Raw genomic sequence first — 18254 nt, 5'->3', positions numbered from 1 at the left:
GTAACTTCTCATTCCCTAGACTAAGCCTGGTGATTTTTTCCTAAAAAAATCCAAATATCTATTCTAAACAAGAGCATTTTCCTCCTACTTTCAGTACAGACAGCTAATTTTTTGCAGATGCACAAGTAAAACATAAAAGCAGAACACACTAGTCACCTATAGGTATCCATTCTTCAATTAGGAGAGATAAAAAAGTAAATGAACGTGTCAAGTATCTTACATTGATAATAATTTTATCCTTTATTTATAGCATACATAAGATAGATAGGAGTGCCTGTGTTTTTAAAATAAAGAACACTTTTTAAAAACTCTTGTTATTTGATTCTTGTTCTCCTGGATATCATGTTCAGCAAATAGAAAAATAATATTCCAAGTGAGGAATGTAATAAAACTTTTTATTAAAGCTATATTAAACACATTATACTGTCATAGGTGAATTTGGATTCTTACTTTTTGTACTTCTTTCAATAAAGTTCAGGCTGAACATGAGTGTTTTGTAACTGCCAGATAGCCTAGAACATTAATTCTGCCATCCAATATTCCAAGGAAATAGCTTCTTTGTGTTAAAAGATGAAAGGGCCACAGGCAAACCAAACATCACAAGAACCTGGCAGACAAAATGACCCAAGGCTGTTACAGAAGCTACAGAAATTGCTGCCTGTGGAATTATTCCCAAAAGACAACATTACTTCAAACACCCGTTGGGCTGTTAGAAGTGACACAGTTTGAAATCACCTTGGAAAGGAAGCAGAAGTGCATCCCAGGCCTTGAAGGAGTGTGTAAGGGCTCATGAATATGAAGTATCAACAAGGTGGTGCTGTGATGAGCTCGGAGGTGACTGCCCAGAGCCCTGGTGGCAGACAGTGTGCAGGAGGAACCAGAGACAACATCCACCAGGGGTTATCAGAGCATTTCCTGCAGTTCTGCAGGAGAACAGAGGTTGAGGCACAGGTAAATGAGCCGGGCAGGCTGGCAATTAAGGCAACAAACCAAGCAGGAGCCAGGGAAAGGTGCAGAGAGGGAGGCAAAGCTCTGCAGGCAAGCCCACTGAGGGAAATACAAGTGATGAGCAAAACGGGAGACAATGTCTTTCAGAAAGGGGAAAAAAAAGGTCCTACTACAGCAATTTGCTAAGGCACCAGGTGCTGCTCTATCTGCAGTTTCATCTAGACACATCTCTGAGGCAACTGGATGGTTTGGCTCATGTCCCTTCTTTCCTATGACTCCCACAGGTTTTGAACCCTGCCATTATAGACTTTCAGGTTGAAAAATTCCAGTGGTTAAGTTTGAAATCTGTAGTCATTAGAATAATGGGAGATCCCTAGAGAGAGCCAACACTGCTATGCAGAAAATTTATTATCAGCAGGAACAGAGGCCTGTATCAGCACTTTACTGGTGGATAAATCAGTGGGTTTGCTCATGATGTTTTGGTTCTCTTGATTGAATTGGATTTGTAAGAGAAATGCAGCTGCAGACTGAATTGCTTTATATGACAAGAGAATAATGAATAGCCAATCCTGAACACCCAGGGTTTCTGTATATATGGGATAATTTAGCTTCCGTTCTTGTTATTATTTTATATGCAAATGAAATTATCAATGCCTTTATATAATAACTTCCTGGATCACATTTATTCTAGAGCTTTTGCCTGTTTGTGTGCAAGAGAAATTTCTTTCCCTCATTTTACCCAGGGTTTAATACTAAATCCAGCTCCTGCTGGAGCCTGGGGGAGTTTTATTGTGTTAGAGATTTGACCCATCCAGAGGGCATTGAAAGTGAACAGAAAATATTGAAACTGCCTGTGATTATGAGGGTGCTATTATTTATTTGGAGATAGGGCCCATTACCTTATGCTATTATCTGCAAGTTACATGTACTGGGTTTTGCATATTTGATGTTTATTTAACATGCACATCAGGTTCTTTTAACAATACTGTTTCAGAGATGGTCTGGCTAAGTGCCCTCATCAGCCTCTTGCTAGGTTGTTCTCTGGGGTTCCAGCCAGTCAGTCTTTACGTGTTTGAAGCTCTAAATAGGCTGCTGCTCCCACTCTGAAGGATCATGCCAAACTGAACCAATGCCTGCTGGAAAAGGAAAAAACGGGATGCCAGCTGGCCAAGAGGGCTGAAAAGAGAGAAAAAAGAGATAAAATCATTCTTACACTGAGAAACTGCCTTAGCAACATCCTCATCTGCTGGGTGGTAATAGATCACAGTTGCCTGGTTGGTCTTCCAAATGGCTGAGCTCCCAAGTTACAGTTACTCCTTGCCCTTGGAGGTGCAGTTGACTGAGATGTACTGTTGAGACACATAAATTTAACAGATGGATTGTGCAGGCCAGGCACTGTATCCAGCAATTGTTTCTCCCACTAGGGGAAAGTCTTACAAAAGCCTTTCCCTGGTGTTCAACAGGATTGTGGTGGTTCATTGCACTGCAACTTTAGAAAGGTTTTGGGTGATTGGCTGCAGTGGAGAGAAACAAACTGGCAGTGACACAATTCCCACCATTTGCACAACAGTGAGGAGATTTTCTTTTAGGTAGGAAAAGAGGAGAGAAAATTCTTCCCTTACCCACTGACAGGCCAGGGGCAATACTGTGGGAAGGGTCTTGGTACTTTCTGCTTTCAGCATTTATGGTGCCAGAGGCATTGATCAGAAATTTTGGTCATCTCCATTAGTCCTTCTCATGTGCTCTGCCAGCAACTGAGTGTCCAGGCAACAGGTTTTGCCCTCCTTGTGCGAGGCAGACAGGAGTGCAGGGGCTGAGAGAGCATCATCAGCCTGCAGAACAGCGTGTGCTGGGGTGGAGAGACACAGTCAGGAAGGGGACTTTGTGTGCTGAAAAGAACTGAAGAAATGAGAAGCCCAGGAAACTGCTCAGTTGGATTCTTGGAGATAGAAAGTGTCATGGATGTGGCCAGAAAAATGCCTCACAGTGCATATTCATTTAATTCCAGGTAGCTTCATGGGGGTGGCAGTGGTGGGAGAGGCAGTGTAGGTGTTTTTCCTACATTCAGTATACATTCAGATGTTATTTCAGGCCTTGGAAGTGCAGCTGCTAAGCCACTCAACATTTTAAAGGTTGCTCGGCTAAGAATTATATTAGAAAACACCTCAGATTTTAATACTGGAAATCAGGAAATCAAAATAACTTCGGAAAATCAAGAAACACAACACAGTTTTTGGACATATTTTCTTTACAATTATTATAATAATTTTGGGCATCCTACTAGAATGAAAAAAATCTGCATTGTACTTGAAAATCTGCTGAATGTTTTTAGCATTTTAAGGGTTTTACATAAATTCTGACTTCAAAAGCCTGTCATGAAGGAAGTTTAACTAGCAAAACAAAATTGTTTAATTACTGGCTTTTAGGGAGGTATTTAAAAATTTCCAACAATACAAGCAGTTGGTATGTTTTATTCCAGTAGGACATCCTATCTTCTTGGATTGAGGTGAACAATTCTGTCATGCTGATGGGACCATTGCACTGCAGGCTGTGCATGGAATGACAGTTTCAAAAAGTAACACAAATCACCAGTGCTGCTAATTATTATCAATGTATTTACCACAAAAAGCTTTAGTTCTAACCATACCAGAGAAACAGATTTCATTTTGTTAGACCTGAAAATGCAAGTAACACAGCTAGGCTAAAAGAGCTATTGAAGGGAAGAGACAGTAAGGCAGCTCTTTTTCTGCTTTTAAACAAGATTTAACTGCTGTTGACAGAGAAAGTACAGGACATCTTTCTAAAGCAGGTCTGCATAGGAAAACACACTCATGAAGGGCAAATAACTAATCTTGTTAGCAAGTTCTCTATAAATTACTTTCCACTCCGGAGATACGTTTATGCTCTCACACTGGAGCGGTAGGTGACCTGAAGAGGGATCTGCTCAACACAAAAAGCAAAGGAGGAAAAATTTTCTCTGCCATTTTCTCTATTTTCTGCGGTGATAGAGAAGAGCAGTTCTGGAGTAAGGATTTTCTATAGCACAGCTGTTCTTTCTGATGTGTCCCTGAAAGAATTCACCATCTGGCACTGATGATATCACAGCCTGTTGCTATGGGACCATCATGTCATCACACATATCCCACACTCAGCATCCTTTCAGAGCAAAACAGTGCAGCTGGCACATCTGAGTCCAGCAGGCACCAGAAAAAGGTGACAAGGACCACAGGGCCAGAATATAATGATAAAAACAGCTGGTAAGAGCATGCTCAGTTATGGGGCTTCTCTGAGGAGGAAGAACTTCCAGTGTGCCCCTAACACCCAGGGCAGTGACATTAAAACAGGACAGCAAAACAGCTGTGGCACTGCTGACACAACTCTGTTGCAGAGCAATATCAATGAAAATGTCATGCTTTGCTCAACAAATATTTTCTTGTCTCTACTGCAGTGTGGTCTGGCATTACTGGAAATCCTAAATTCATCAACATATATAGAGAAAAACTGATAAAAAGTAGTGAATATTACTACCTTCCCATTACACAGTGTATTATTCATTTGACTGCTATTGGTTTAAAATGCATTTCAGATTTATATTCTGCAGTCACGTAAGAATTATTCTGTTTGGAGAAACTGACACAACTTGTGTTTCAAGTGCATTGCAGCAGAACTGGCTGAGGTTTTATCTCAACCTCACCACTTTTCAGGAAAGGACAGCAGAAGGGGAGCCTTCAGCTATTACTCAGCCACTTCATGGAATATGCTACAGACCAGAAGCATGGCCTTTGATGAGTTATTGTTTAAGTAAAAACATACTTCAAACATTTATTTCTGTGAAGTCCCTGCCTTCAGTCCACATAGAAGATATTATAGGATCTTAATTCTAAAAAAAGCCTAATATACATAATCTGTAACCACATTTACATTTTTTGCAACTCTCTGACAAGGACAACTTAAATTTCCTGGTATTTTATTACACTTTGCAAGTGAGAAGCAGGCCTTGCAGCCTTAACAAGCAGATGTGGAGGTGATAGGAAATGGAATTTCCTAATTAGTTTCTGAAATGTATGAGATGATGTTATTGCTGGAGGTAGCAGAAAGCAGACATGATGACTGACATCTTTTCCTGTTCAATGCAAAGGATGGGAGTAACACAACTATATGAGTATCAAAATTGCTGAAATACAATGCAGAGACTTTTTCATGCTGGCTGCTTGTACAAGCCTAGACCAAAAGAGTTTACTGAATCTCGGGCTAAATAACAAGTAAATGGGATTACATTAAACAGCTTAGCACTAGGTGTCTTCCAACTTGACTCCTTTTGACCTCAACAACAGTAAACTTTGGTGGAGCTGAATCACCAAACAGGAGGGGTTGCTCTAACTAGAAAATGCATGAGATAGCTGAAAGCAGAACCTCAGGACTGGGATTTCAATCTTCATCTTCAGTAGAAGCATGTGGAAAGATTCTAAACATCCCTATAAACAGATCAGAAATCTTGTTATCTTCCTGTGCCAACACCTGATGGCAGCTGTCTAGGGGACATGAATAAAACACTATTTTTTTAGCCCTCCCCAGCTATCAGTAAGGTCCAGATTACGGACATCCAAAGACAGTGGTGTAATTTATTTTTAATAGCTCCTCATAGACTTTTCCTCACTTCTTACTGAGTCAAGAAATTGTTGCTTTTATTTAAAACAAACTCTTAAAGTTAAGGAGTACCACTTGTAACTCTATTTAGAAGAAATCCCCACCAATTCTTTCCTCTTTTCTCATTCCTTCCTCCCCACAAATTATGTCTTTGGGATGGCTGAAAACAACAGTCACGGGGATAGCAGTTATGTGTATTTTGGTTTTTCAAAAGGCTTTGCAGGCAAAAGATCTCAATGTAGTTTAGGGAACCAGCAGTGGTATTGGCACCATTAGGCTGAAAAGTATTTTCTTTTCAAAAACTATGTATGTCTGCATTTATTCTGTTTGCTTGCCTTCTTAGAAGAAAGGGATTAATGACTGAAGGGGCAAAAATTTGTTCTGTGACTGTGTAATGAAATCCATGCTCAGAGAATCTCCATTACTCCCTGCAAGCTCAAGAGAAGCAAGTCTTTCTCCACTTTTGGCCAAGCCAGACAGAGCATTCCTGGCCTGTCAATATTAGTAGTTGAGGCTGATGCCTGTACAACCAATTCCAAAGAATGGACTGAGTCCAAGCAATTCCTCTGCCATGACAGCCAGGTCTCCAACACAACACCCAAATGGCAATGTCAGGGTCTGTCACCCACCCACCGTGAGCTCCTCTGCACTGTCACTGTGTGCCAGCTCAGCAATTCCAGTTATGTGAGAATCCAGGAAGAGGTGTGAAGCCTTGAACACCCTGAGGCCAGAACCACCCTTCAGAAGCAGCTGAGACTCCCTTACAGGCTGCTATTCTGCCTAAAAAAGAGTCCATAAGAATTAGTGTCCTTTGGACTATCCATGCAGGAACACAGGAGACAACAGGTTAGCCAGGGTGGACAGCTGATTGATTAGCACACAAACATGAAAAAAGATTTTTGTCACAGCATGAATGTATTGTTTATCAAATAATACATTTTCCAGGAGCTTACACTTTTAAGAAACCAGAAGGAGAACAGAGTTGGGATGTTTCATTTTGACAGACTATATTTCACATTTTGGGCAATTATCTTGGCCCCTCTCTAATTTCAGCCAAAATGTTCAGCCCAGCATGCCAAAAATCACACTTAAAACTCAAAATTCAAGCAGCTGAATCTGTGTCTTGCTTTTCTCAATTTCTACATCAAGAGCTAGACTGCTATTAGTGCATCAAGAGATGAACACACCAATATTTACAACATATTTCACATAATGAATGAGAAGCTTTTACTAAGAGAAAGACACAAATGACCAGATCTCTATGTGTTACATATGTGATGCTTATCCTTCATAAAGGCTGTTAGAGAAATTTAAGTTGCTTTTTATTAACACTTTTTCCAAATGTGAGATGTTTGCAGCCAGCCATTAATGAGACCCCTGTCAAAAAGGATGAATACCTACCTGTAATGTTGATTGAGAAAATGATGCTCATCAAAAGGGCTGAATCTCTTCTCTGTACACACAGGCACACTGAGCTGTCAGCTGCTGTATGGGGAAAAAATTCTAAAAGAACAAGAGCCCTTGACAACGTCACCATAAAAGTAAGCAATTTTTCTTTCAGTAGGAAACAGGTCATTGCTTCATTTCCATGCTACATTTATATCACACCAATTCTGAAAGGGGTTTTTTGCTCATTCCTTTTAAGAAGGCTTTTAGTAGAAAAGACCTATTACATTTTTCTCCTATCTTCAAAGCACCTACAACCAATCACAAACTCTTCTCTTGAAAATAAGGCTGATTTGTTTGTAACAAATGAGGAAACCAGCTTTTGAAATGAAGACTGACTGGATGACAATTTTTGACTTCAGGGTATAATAATCCTTGTACTGGAGCTGGGAAAAGCTCATGAGAAACAGTACCACCAGCAAGTGAAGAATTCCCTTTGGGCAGGACTACACCAAGAGCTGGCATAACTGAAAGCAAAGGTGCAACCTTCTGGAGGAGAAGGAATCAAGTCTGCAGCACCACAGCTGCATTCTAGTCAAGGAACATTGTGTCTTTGGGCAAAAAAAGGGGCACATGCTCCCATGACTGAGGACTGCAGCAGAATACACGTGTGCAAGAAAGGTGAATGTTACAGACAACTGAAGTGCCATTTTTGAGTTGTTGCTGCATTTCCTCCATGATCATATACTTTTGTGTGAGGTGTTTATCAGAAATGTAAAATGACATGGAAGATAGAGTAAAAGAACTGCAACACACAATTGTCAAGTTCTGCTGAATTTCCAGCAAAATGGTACATCTAGGGGTAGTTGGCCAGATGTCCCCTTTTGCTGGCCTATCCCCTGAAATGAGATTATTTGGCAGCAACTTTTAAATCTGCAGAAGGGTATTTCAGGAGTTAGTAGGTAGCTCCTAAGGAATAATTCATCCAGTTCTCTCTCCTTCTAACCTCATAGCATTTTAAAGCATATTAAACCCTCTAAAAAATACTTAAAAGAACGAAAGGCAAGGTAATTTCCTTTATATATTTCTTTTTATAGATTTATTTTACATTTTATGTGAAGTAGGAAAGGAATTCAATGTTTGTCTTATATGAGGTCTCCACAAATACTTTTTGAGACCAGAATTTCTGCTTCTGCTAGCAGAACCAGTTGGATAAAGAATCAACCACAGCAAGAACTGGAACTTGTATTGAAAAGTAAGAACAGCCCAGTCCTACCTCACCCATTCTTCCTTTTTTTTTTCTGAACTGAACTGCACAGGGAAAACACCATCACCACACTGGAAACATTTCAAATAGGAACAGAGAAATTTATGCATGTTAATCTGTGACAAGGTTTTCCCCCAGTGGATACAGCAACCCTCCCATTCATTTTGCACCACACCATGCATGTGTGGTATTGCCTGACATTGCTGTGAAAGTCCTGTCAACACTCCTTGTGCTTCTCCATATGCTAAAACCACTCCTGCTCTAAGTTCAATCTTCCTTAAACAATACAGCAGCTAAAAGAAAGCTTTACTATCTAAGAACTGAAGAGTTTTAAGTACGGAAGTTTGTTTATATAAAAAAATAAAAGTAATTTACAAGGTGTTAAGAAGAAAATTTATTTGGTCAAAGGAAGGAAACCCAAACAAAACACTGAATTTTTGACAAAACCCACCAAAAACAATAGTGACAACAAATGCAGAACTGTTAATAATCCTTTTCTCTCTCCTGTCTCATTGAAGTTTTTCAGATTAATCACACCAGAAGTAAGTCTTGGAAACTGGAGGCTTTTTCATTTCAGTGTTCAGTTTAACTTCATCTGTGAAAGATGTGGAACTGACATGGAAATTCTGCTTTGAAAAAACAGTAACTACTACTGAAAGCAAAGATATTCCAAACTGCACTGCAGACTTGTTTTGCTGCAGCTGGCTGCTGCAGAGGGCACAGCAACTGCTGAGTGCATTACAAACTACACATGCCACAGAGAAACTCTGGACACTCAGTCAGCATGAACTGAAGTTAAAATTTTACTTGTAACCTTCCTCTGTTGCCAGGAAGGCAGATGAGTGTGTCACTATGAAACCAGCAGACGATTCCTTTGCCCTGGCATGGAAATGCAGCAATGTCACAAACTACTGCCCTTCAATCCACAATGATATTTTATCAGCAGAGAGTCCTTTTAAGCATTCAGGGCACCATTTTCTAAGGAGCCACAGGTTTTGAGGGGCCAGTTCAGCCTCATTTACACAAACCACCAGTGTGCCTCACTCTGTGGGGCAAACACAACTGGCCCAAAGTAAAGAGTGACAGAAGCAGAACCAAACCAGCTAGTGCAGATGGATGAGCACACACAGAGGCACATCTCTGTGCAGATGAATGAAAACAGATCTACTTGCTTATGCTTAAATTTTGTGCATGTCCTATGCACTTGGCCATTGGAAACCTGCACATAAATCTGACATATAGCCCACAGGGCTACCTGGCTTCCACAGCTCTGTAAACATCGGTCAGATACAGTCTATCACTCTAATAAGCCTTCTTTAAAGCTTCAAGTCTTCAAGCCCATTGCTGTTTTTTATTAGAAAGGCAAAAATCACTGTAGGCACTGGCTCCAATAGCACTGTGTCCTGTTAAGTTTCTCTTCTGCTAAACACATCTCCAAACAGACAGGACCACATCAGGCCTCTGTCCCATCCTCCCACCCCTTCATTAAACATTTTTCTATATAATGTTGCTTTAGAGTCAAACTCCTGCCAGACAAGTATCAGTCTGGAAGAAAAACTTCCTGCTTTATTATAAACCTTTTAAAAAGAATTCCAATGTCTGGGCTATGGTAATTTGATAAGTTGTATCTTGGCCAGTGGGCTCCTGATTCTCAAAAAAATCCAAGATTAGCAGACATAACACTTCAAGCTATGCTGTGTGAAACAAGATCCTAATACTACTATGTTAAATAAGACTAAAAAATGGGATCACTCAAATTCCTAAACAGGAAGAGCAGATAATTTGTAAAGTCTTTCTCTTCTCTGCATTGCTTTAAGTTTTCCCAGTTCACTGGGTATGGACATTGTTATGCTTCTTGCATGTGTGGTCAAGGCAAGTGAGTATCAAATGATTGAATTTTAGACAGGTTTGATATTCCTGTCCCTCCTATTACTACTTGACAACTGTATGTGTGTTGAATGTGAACATCACTGACAGACACTGTAAAAGAAAAAAGGCCAAAGAAATACATACTGTCCTTGCCAGACTCTCCCTTAAAGTCCAAAACCAAACTTGCAGTTTGTTCTTTCAGCAGCCCAGCCTGAGGCACCTGACCCTGTAGCACTGGTGTGATTTATCTCTTACTTATTTCTGGTGTGATTAATCTGCCACGTCAGAGCACAGTGCAGGTACTCACAGCTTAAGGGGAATAATGGGCCAGTATTTGGGCTGCTTTTTGTCACAGTTCCTATCAAAGACAAGCTGCATGGCAGCCTCCATTGCCTGGATTTTGGCAGCTTCAGCACCATACAGCTTCTTCATTTCTGCCATGCGCCTCTCCCCGGGCCGCTCTGTGGGCGGCTCCACTGACCGCTCCACCCGCCAGTGCAGGTCCTGATCAGCCTCCACGTAGGGGTCCTCAGCTTCCAGCTGCTGCTGCCTCCCTGGACAAATAAACCATAAGAGATGTAAATTACTGGGCTGTCAAATAATCATGCTTTATTTTAACTTTAAAAATATTATATATTCATATTTTAGCTAGGTCTAAAAGGAAAAAATTCATATGTTCTATGCTGCAGCTGCACTCATTTTCCATAAAGAAATTCCTATTAAATATCATTATAAAGGCAGGCTGGAATAAATGGGGAGAAATGAAGAAGATCCTGGAACTGAATCCTAAATGTGTAGGAAACCTCTGTATTAGTACTACTAAGCAAAAATCAACATTGCTTCATTTCTCCCCCAAACACACATGGCCCTGAAAAAAAAAACAACAAAACAACAAAAATCCAAAACACAACCCCCCTCTCCCTCCCAAGAAAACTGAAACAACCCAACCAAAAAATCCCAAACCACTCCCCATACCAAAAAAATCAAACAAAAAGGAGAGTTGTTTCCAAAATAATGACTTAGCAGCTGAGAAAGGAAACAATGCACAGGACAATGCAACTTTAGCTGAATGATAGCCAAGAGAAATGTAATCAGTTACTACTCTGTGAAAATGAACAAATGGGTCTGTCATGTCAGCCATTAAGTGCATTCAATGAAACACAGCTGTAAGCATCGTGTTTAGATAAACTGTCCAAACTCAGCCATTTCTCAAGACTTGCAAAGTTCAAAGCTGGCAGCCTTACTCTATTGCTTTGAAAACAAACAAAACACCACCAACATAAAGCATGCATCACGTCTTTTAGAGAGGATTTAAAACAATTCAAGAGGTGAAACATTCGGACCAATCTGTCAACAAAAATGCTGTGGTAAGCCTGACTGGAAGCAAGAACTTGGTTGTGGCATGTCCAAATTTACTTCTGCTTCCTGGGTACTGCTCTGATGAAAGAAACAATGCTTTGTGCAGTTAAAACATCAGAGTGCTACACAAAACTCCCCTCTTATGAGGGCATTTCTACAAGAGAGAGAAAATCACCCAACAGCTGAACTCCTCAATAACAAATGAGCATCCTCAAAACCGTGTAACAGGCACAATTCACTACTGATGACAGCAGTTGGGATTTTTTGAACATCAAAAAGGACAGAGTGTCCACAGGTCAGGATGCATTGGTCACACACAAGACATACTTCTCAGCGTTTGGTGCCATGTACTTCTTCTCTCTTTCACCCTAACCCAGAGATTTAGCTTCCACAACATACATGGCATCTGCAAACTCTAACTCAAAGTTAAATATCCTGACATTTGTGTGTCAAACATCTGCAGTTTATTTTTATACTGGAAAGTACTGTACCAAGCAGCCAAGTGACTGTCAGCCTTCCTAAAGGAATTATCCCCTGAACAGCACTCACAGAAAACAGATATTTTAAACAACACGATGAGAAACTTCAATTTTGGGATCTGTTTGTCCTACAGACACAGAAAGATTTTGTCCTGTCATTTGAAACACCATTTGTATTGGTCATAGAAGGGATTGAGGAGTTATTAGCCATCTATTCCAGAAAGCCATTTCTGTGATTTTGCTTTAAGGGCACACCCCTGCATTAGGCTGCACTGTCAGAATTCACAAGGAAATATACATTAGAGTCCATATGTGTTTTTGGAAGAGTCAGATTTATTTGGTGTTGGGCCATTTTAACCAGAAGGTCTGAATTAAAGACTCTACCATTGTCTACAGAGAGCTCAGCACAGTATAGCACCCAGGCTACACCTTGCACCCCACTGAAACCAAGCTCCTGGGACACCACACTGCCCACAGCTGCACAGCATGCTTTTAAGCACAAACTTCATGCACATTACACTGAATAGTTTTAGACTGATAAAACCAAACAAGACTGTGCTGGCAAACCAATGTCTCCCAATGTAGATTACACAGGAAAACTGGCAAGGCAATGAATTGGACCCGTATTTGTTAACTCTCTTGGGACACCAGATAATTCCTTGTACTTCTGTATTGCCCAGGGAAATTGTTAATTCTTCTGTTTCATAACTGCATGCTAGAGACAGCTGCTTCCTCTCTTGTTTGCTGTAGAATGCTGTCTGATAGCTCACTGCACACGCTGATCCTTAAGAAAAAGATTTCTCTGGAGATAGATAATGAATTCTTCTGTTCGGAAATTAAATGGGTCTCTAGCAGAAGCTTCATGATGGATGAGTGGATTACAGTTTAGTGTGCATCAATCTCCATTTCTCAACACAGACTAGTTCATAAATCTGTAGATCCTAATTGTAACAATCAAAATAATAATACCAATTTAAATTCCATTCTCAGAATTACCTGATGTATGTCTGGAGTGTTTTACTTTACACTAATCAGATATAGTGCCTGTAACTTTCTAGCTTTATTTCTGCTGTTCCATAGCTACTGGTTCAAAAAGTCCCAGAGTGATTGTATTACAGAGTTTTAGACACACAAATCAGGTCTAGAATCCAGGCAGAGGCTCAGGACAGAAGTGTGCTATAAGGACCCACATTTTTTTGCACCAAAGGCTGGATTTGAGCACAGAACATGACAGCTGTTGCTGGTAATACCACTGCAGCTGCAGGGAATACACTGCAGTTTCAAATCAGTTATCTGGGCTACAAGGGACCTTAAAGATCATCTGATTCCACCCCCCCTGCCACAGGAAGGGACAGTGTCCCCCAGATGAAGTTGCTCAGAGCCCCATCCAGTCTGGCCTTGAGCACTGCCAGGGATGGGACAACCACAGCTTCTCTGGGCAACCTGTTCCAGTGTTTCACCACCCTCACAGTAGGCAGCATTATTTGCTTTCATAGACTATTAAGGAATGAAGTCATGAAACTAAATGGGCATGTAAACTACTGCTTTTCCAAAAACAATATTTCCAAAAATAGACATAAGGAATAGATAACAGAGAAAGTATTGTCCTGTTGAGATGCACACTAAACTTTCTTTGGTGGGGCAAGGGCTGGGAAGTAGAAGTGCTGTAATTTCCAGCGGTCTGGGTTCTATCCATTACCTCAGAGTTTAGTTTAAAAACAATACAAAGCAGCACAACTTGAGCCAAATGTGCAACTACCTCTTCATCAAAAAGCTGACAACTAGAATCTGACAATGGAAATACAAACAAAATTATAAGCTGTCTATAACCACAAGCCTATGGAGACAACCAGAATTCCTCTGAAGCAAGCAACACATCCTCATCCACAAAGGAGATAGCATGGTGATCAAAATATTAATTCCCAGTCTGCAGCAACAAAGTGTCCAGCTCACTCTCAGATCAGTTTCACATTTCAAATTCTCAACTCATTGGGCTGCCAAGTTATAAATGTAAAACAAGTAATTTTTACACAATTCTAAGTAGTTCCTCCTTCTACTTCACACAGACTAAAATAAACATGCTTTCTTTTACAGCATTCATCTTCAACTTCTGGCAAGCTTCCCCCAATCAAGGAACAGTATTTTGCAAACGTTGACAAGGCAGGCAGCTGCAGTGGTGGATGGTTCCTGCACAAAGGAAAAGCATTGCTGTCGTTTTCCCAGTTGGCCAGTTCCATTTCTTTTCTAAGATGCTCTTTCTCTCTCTTGAAGCTCTCTCCAAAATTAACTTATTCCTACCAAGTTCAGCTCTGCTGGGAAGTCATCATTAACTGGCCAAAAACAGTGGGGGCATCTTTTCCCAAACACAGTAAATAGAACTCTTTAACCACAAAGCAAAAAGGTCCAGCTCTGTCATGCACCCAGTGTCCTGGGTTACCCAAAAGGTTATTGTAGTCCATATCTATCTGTGCCCAGAATGGGAAATGTGTCTTCAAGACACTAGATCTGGAAATGGAGCCTTGGGGCCAGCAGTTTCTGGCCATTTTGAAGTTGGGGTTGTGCAGGCAGAGCTCTCTCCTGCCCGTGGCTCTTGCTCTTTCCTTTCACTCTTGCAGGCAGAGAGCTGAGGCAGCACTGGGGGCAGCTCCCCTGTGGTTTTCTTCTGGGGTTTTTTATGAGGCAGGAGGGTGCTCAGCCATGTACATGAGAGCAGGGCTCCATCACACAGAGCAGCGACTTGGGAAGACAAGCGTCATCACTCCAAATGCCCCCCCTTTCCTTCTTCTTCCCCCCACTTTATACACTGAGCATGATGGCAGATGGTCTGGAACATCCCTTTGGTCAGCTGGGGTCACCTGTCCCAGCTGTGGGTCCTCTGAATCTCCCATTCACATTCACCACCAAGGTCCTCACCAGCATGGCAGCAGGAAAAGCAGAAAAGGCCTTGGCTGTGTGTAAGCACCACTCAGCAATAACAAAAACATTTCTATATTATCAACCCTGTGTTGAGTGTAGATTCAAAACACTGCCCCAAATCAGTCATGTGAAGGAAATAAATTCTACCCCAGCCAAAAGCAGCACGTCTACCTAACTCATGCTACACTTCTGGGCCATCATTAGTAACTCTACGTCTTATGAAACAAAGTTTCAGATTCCTGTTTCTCCCTTCACCAGTTCTCCCACTTTTTATGAATGACTTTAAATCAGGTGTATACTAGCTGAAAAGAAAAGTGAACAAATACAGACAACTACCCCCATGGTCTGGAACTGCCAGAAGAGTACACTAACTACTGTATTAGCCATTCACTGCATTTGGTCCTTCATATGCACACAAATGACCTCTTACTTTCAGCAAGACTGTGACCTAAGACATAAACTATTTCCCCCCTAGGTCCTTAGAAACTCAGCTGCTTTGTTTCTCTTATTTTATAAAAGGGAAAACGTCTCACACTTTTTGTAAGTTTGATCCACTTTACATTTCTTTCTTTGTAATATCCTTTGAGAAGCTTAAGCAGTAATAATAAAAAAATTCCTATCCAGAACTTATCCTCTTCTTATTAAAAGAAAAACAAAAAACAAAAAACCCAGCTAAATAAACCAAGGAAAAGAAACAACTTCAAAACCCAAATAAATTTCCTTATTTAGGAAGAAGTCTCCATGGAGAGACTTTGCAACATTAAAAGGAGACAGAAGTAGGAAGGGTAATTATCTATGTCAGATTTTAAATGAAAGATTCATACCCAGCATTGTGTGGTTTCTTGTACCATTTTTAGCTCTTGGTATTTATACATCCAACCCTCAGCTCACTGCAGCCAGCGATAATAGTTCCATCTGACAACGTTTCTTAACAGACATTCTTCCCCCCACAGGTCTGTAGGTGCCCACACTCAGCAGGCTGCCATGTGCTGCCTCACACAATGGTAGGTGTGCAAGAGACCAAGGGCTTGCTCCTCCCAAGTGCTAAATGCCATCACTGACTTTCAGTTGCTTGCTTAGCTAGCACATTATTTTTCAAGGAAATATTGCACCTTCTCCAGTCTTGGTGTGTTTTTAATTTTCCATGATTTCAGACTGTGTGTTCACATAGTTGTCTGCTTATTTGAAATGATTAATTATTTTCTGCTACTGCTGTGTGTGCTCTTAGTGAGCTTTTCATCTTAAATGCTACCTGAGCTGATCTTGAGCAGCCCACACTAACAGTTAAAACCACTACCCATTTCTACTGATTAGAAACTCCTAGTTCTCTCTTTGAATGCCACTTCCCACGAGCCTATCTGCTGTGCTAAGTGTTCTGCCCACACAGGTTTCTCCATGCAAAATGCCAGCTTCTTCATCTTCCTAGAAAAGATAAATACCTTCACCATAAACCTACATAAGAGTTTTTTGATGTGAGAGAATCAGACCATTTTATTGTACCCATCCTTGCATGAACTGGGTGTAACATGGGAAAAATCAAAATCTTTGCCTCAAGGAATTCCACCAAAACAGGGATTTAAATCAGGATTTGTACACAGGATATTCAAGGAGTTTAATTTCTGCAGTGCTCTGGATTTCCACAGGGCTGGAATCTCAAGTACTACTCTTTATCAAGAGCAAAGTTTTGCAGAACAAGTTTCCATCAGTGGGAGTCTGCAAGATACAAACAATTGTGACTTACCCCCACATCTGTAAAGATAAAATATTCCTGGTAGCTAAAACCAGCATGGTCCTGCTTGCTGGCAGGTTACAATGGAACACTAAGTAACTTACTGAAATTGTGGAAACATACTGAAAGAGAATGATGATTTTATAGCAGAATGTACAGCCTTGTTCTAGCTGTAAGCTGGCTTGGGGAAAATAGACTTCTTTTGAAACTTCTTAAATTTAAAAGATGCTTCAAAAGATGTGACAAAGGAATTCCCTCTGACACCACATAACTTTCACCATCCCTTTTTTAGGAGAAGTCTCATCTTCAAGGACAGCTAGGCCCTATCTTACTATACAAGCATTCTCACCAATACAGAAAAATCAAATGCTGTAGCTGACTGGAAAACACTAATTCAGAATAAAAATTACTTTTGGTGGGAGTTATTGCCTGCAATGTTAAGCTTTCAGTTACCAGTCATGACAATCATGAAAAAGAACTACCAAAAATCCTGAGGATATTAAAACCCCAAATATCTACACTGACAAAATTTCCATTTGCTAGTTGAGGAAAGAATGAGTTAAAAGAAATGGACTGTTTCATCACATATATCTACAAGCAATGCAATATTCTCAAGAAAAAGGAAAACGTTCCCTAACAGGCTTTGAAGTAAGAGCAGATGTGATTCCTTGGCAAGCCTGTGGCGGCTTGAAACCATGGTTCCATGGACATTTTTCCTTCCTCAGCTACAAAACCAACTTATGCAATTTCTGCTCTTCCCCCTTAGCTGCGTGCTCCAGCTCCCAGGTCCCTCATGCTACAAATGTGTAAGGGGCAACACAAAGAATCCTACAAAAAACAAACAACCCCCCCAAACAAACAAAACTTCAACACATTATATTTAGTTCTAGAACTGTTCAATGCCCTGGAAACACCAGAGCAGGAGCAAATGTCTAGGAAGAAGAATTGCTTAGCCTGGCTTTGGCACCAAGATGTGTTTACTGAAGCACAGCCCAACAGAAACCTATTGCTAAGAGCAGGAAATAATCTCAGGTAAGAGAGTGCACTGCCTCAGACACAGTTGCAACAGGCTGTCTAAACAGACAGCAAGCAGATTTTGCACATCTGACACACTCCAATACCTTCTTTCACTGTAATCCAATTTTTCTACACAGCTTGAAGAGGACAGCTCTGTAGAAACAGGGCAAAACTACTTACCAAGACAGAAAATGGAGAAAAATTACCTTTGAAATAAAAATGAATAGAAACCAAGGAACTAAGATTAGAACTAAGGTGCTCCACTGTCAGGTTTGGTACTTATTGGTATGTGTCACTCTCAAGTTAATTAACCACATGCCTCACTGTAAATAATCTGTAAAATTAATCTAATACTTTAAAGAATGAATTATCTCTTATTATTTTGTTATTTGGGTTAAGCAACTGGCACAAAGTTATACAGCTAACTGGAGAATAAAGAAGCCGATTTTTATTTTAGAAATAAGATTAAAAACCAAGGATTGTTCTGTGGTCTCCAAAACAAACTGCCAAGGATCCTACACAGAAACAATAAAAGCCTTCATGCCCATGTTTACATTAGCACTAGGCTACACTGGTTACTGCCCAGCTAAACATCAAATCACCTTTATTTTCTTCTATTACTTTCCACAATAAAACC

At 40.5% G+C, this 18254-nt stretch overlaps 1 protein-coding gene across 2 annotated transcripts in view; it reads right to left on the bottom strand.

The window, feature by feature from the left end:
* Positions 1–1934: 1934 nt before the first annotated feature.
* The window catches only part of GEMIN8 (gem nuclear organelle associated protein 8), a 35351-nt gene continuing 19031 nt past the window's right edge, over positions 1935–18254 (bottom strand). The window contains exons 5-6 of one of the 2 annotated variants that reach the window (XM_063183227.1): positions 10425–10671; positions 1935–2124 (exon numbers count right to left, since the gene is read on the bottom strand). In XM_063183227.1, coding sequence (XP_063039297.1) covers positions 2013–2124; positions 10425–10671 — 359 coding nt within the window. In that variant the 3' untranslated portion in view covers positions 1935–2012. Of the gene's footprint in view, positions 2125–8618; positions 10672–18254 lie in introns of those variants that run through there. The other variant, XM_063183220.1, reaches the window with a different exon arrangement.

This window comes from Melospiza melodia, chromosome 2, assembly GCF_035770615.1.
Source record: "Melospiza melodia melodia isolate bMelMel2 chromosome 2, bMelMel2.pri, whole genome shotgun sequence".
Taxonomy (NCBI): Eukaryota; Metazoa; Chordata; class Aves; order Passeriformes; family Passerellidae; genus Melospiza; species Melospiza melodia.
This window is presented reverse-complemented; position numbering and strand designations above follow the sequence as displayed.